The 1,780-nt window shown below is 43.7% G+C and overlaps 1 protein-coding gene across 2 annotated transcripts in view; it reads left to right on the top strand.

Annotated features, from left to right (window-relative positions):
- Nucleotides 1-1,780, top strand: part of LOC106535891 (uncharacterized) — a 27,252-nt gene that overhangs the window by 6,145 nt on the left and 19,327 nt on the right. For both annotated transcript variants that reach the window (XM_014033029.1, XM_014033028.1), the window contains exons 2-4: nucleotides 52-213; nucleotides 359-556; nucleotides 871-1,029. In XM_014033029.1, coding sequence (XP_013888483.1) covers nucleotides 52-213; nucleotides 359-556; nucleotides 871-1,029 — 519 coding nt within the window. The remainder of the gene's footprint in view (nucleotides 1-51; nucleotides 214-358; nucleotides 557-870; nucleotides 1,030-1,780) is intronic.

Below are 1,780 nucleotides of genomic sequence, written 5' to 3'. Positions count from 1 at the left end.
GTGTGTGTGTGTGTGTGTGTGTGTGTGTGTGTGTGTGTGTGTGTGCTGTAGGAACTAGAGAATGCTGTGACAGTGGAGAACTTGGAGCTCCAGGAGCAGCAGTCAGACCGCCAGGAGCTGGAGGAAACCCTGCAGAAACTAGAGAAGCACAAAGACAAGCTGATTCAGCAAATAAAAGCTACCAGGCAGCTCTGCTATGAAGAAAGTCAGAAGGTAACAAGTTAAATTCTTTGCTTGTGTGTATAATAATAGTTTAATAAAGTTTTTAAAGATTGTTTCATGGTTTTTTTTTTTCACTTTTCTAAGCAGCTGAATGTTTGTGAAGAGAGGATCATTTGATTTTGTTTGTTCCTTCTAGATCTTGTCTCTACAAGCTGAGGAGGCCCAGAAGGAGAACCAGGTGGAGGAGTTTGAACGAGAACTTGCCCGAGCCAGGTGGAGACTGAAGAAGCTCAGAGAGGAGGTGAAACAAGCTAAGAAGAAGGTGGAGGAGGCTGGAGAGAGGAACACACCCTTACAGGACTCTATCAGACAGTCCTATGAAGAAATCCTGCAGGTACACAGGAAAAGTCTCTCACTAAACCACAGACTCTGCTCAGATCTTTGTCTCTAAACTTTCTTCTTTCCACAAACTTCAAGTGTTACCAAAAGCCTTTCATTCTAGTTTACAAAATAATAATAATAATAATAATAACTAAAACTCCAAACCTCTGACACAAACAGAGCGATACATTCCTTTAACTGATGCTAGGTCTGTTTTAACGAGTCACAGCTGTTCTGGAAGGAGTATAAATGTTTTATTTGATCATTACATTTTCAGACCTTTTAAATTTTCAGAATAAAGTGTTATTGTTCGACTTTCTGTTGCAGGAAGAGAACACTCTGTGTTCGTTGTCAGGAGGTGTTGTCACTCCTGAGAGCCAGCTGGAGGAGTCCACCTCTCCTGCAGACACCACTGAAGAAGACCCTCTTCCTCTGAGGCCATGGGGGAGGAGCCAGTCACTGCCTGCTTATGCAGACCTAATAATGGTAAATCACGTTAATTACACAGTTTACTTAACACCACTTTACAAACTGTATTGAGACTTTTCTTTACTGAAACACTTTAAAGTTAGTGTTTGTCAATGATAAAATTAGTCAGTCAGTTGGTTTAAATTAGAGATGCATGATATATTGTCATTAACATCAGTATCGGCTGATGATGGTCACTTTTTAGCATATCGTATCAGAGAGATAAGCTGACATTAACGTCCGATATTCACTTCCCACTTTTTAGCTTTGTATTTCTGTTTGGAGAGGGGAAATGGTTGATCGAGTGGTCTCTGATCATTAGTGACGCTGCACAGCCAGGAACAACTGAAGCAGAGAGCCATGTCAGTGCTCAGGTCATTTTCTGAAAAAGACACAAGTGTACTTGTGTGTTTGTGTGGGTGGCTGTAGTGGAGGGGTTAGGGGAGTCATCCTAGAACTGGAAGGTCACTGGTTCAATCCTCCGTCCAGCCGTTTCGGTCGTTGTGTCCTTAGGCAAGACACTTCACCCGCCTTGCCTACTGATTGTGGTCAGAGGGTCTGGTGGCGCTGGAGCTGCCCCAGGCCAGCTGTGGCTACAATGTAGCTTACTGCCATTAGTATGTGTGCTTGTGTGAATGTCTGTGAGTGTAAAGCACCTTGGGGTCCAAGTGGACTTAAAGGCACAGTGTGTAGGATTTGTTGTTTTCAGCGACATCTAGTGGTTGAGTGGTTGAATCATCCTCCCTGGTCCTCCCCCCACCCCCACCCC

This window comes from Austrofundulus limnaeus, unplaced genomic scaffold (genome assembly GCF_001266775.1).
Source record: "Austrofundulus limnaeus strain Quisiro unplaced genomic scaffold, Austrofundulus_limnaeus-1.0 Scaffold1603, whole genome shotgun sequence".
In the NCBI taxonomy this organism is placed as follows: domain Eukaryota; kingdom Metazoa; phylum Chordata; class Actinopteri; order Cyprinodontiformes; family Rivulidae; genus Austrofundulus; species Austrofundulus limnaeus.
The sequence above is the reverse complement of the archived record's forward strand: the minus strand, read 5'-3'. Positions and strand labels throughout refer to the sequence as shown.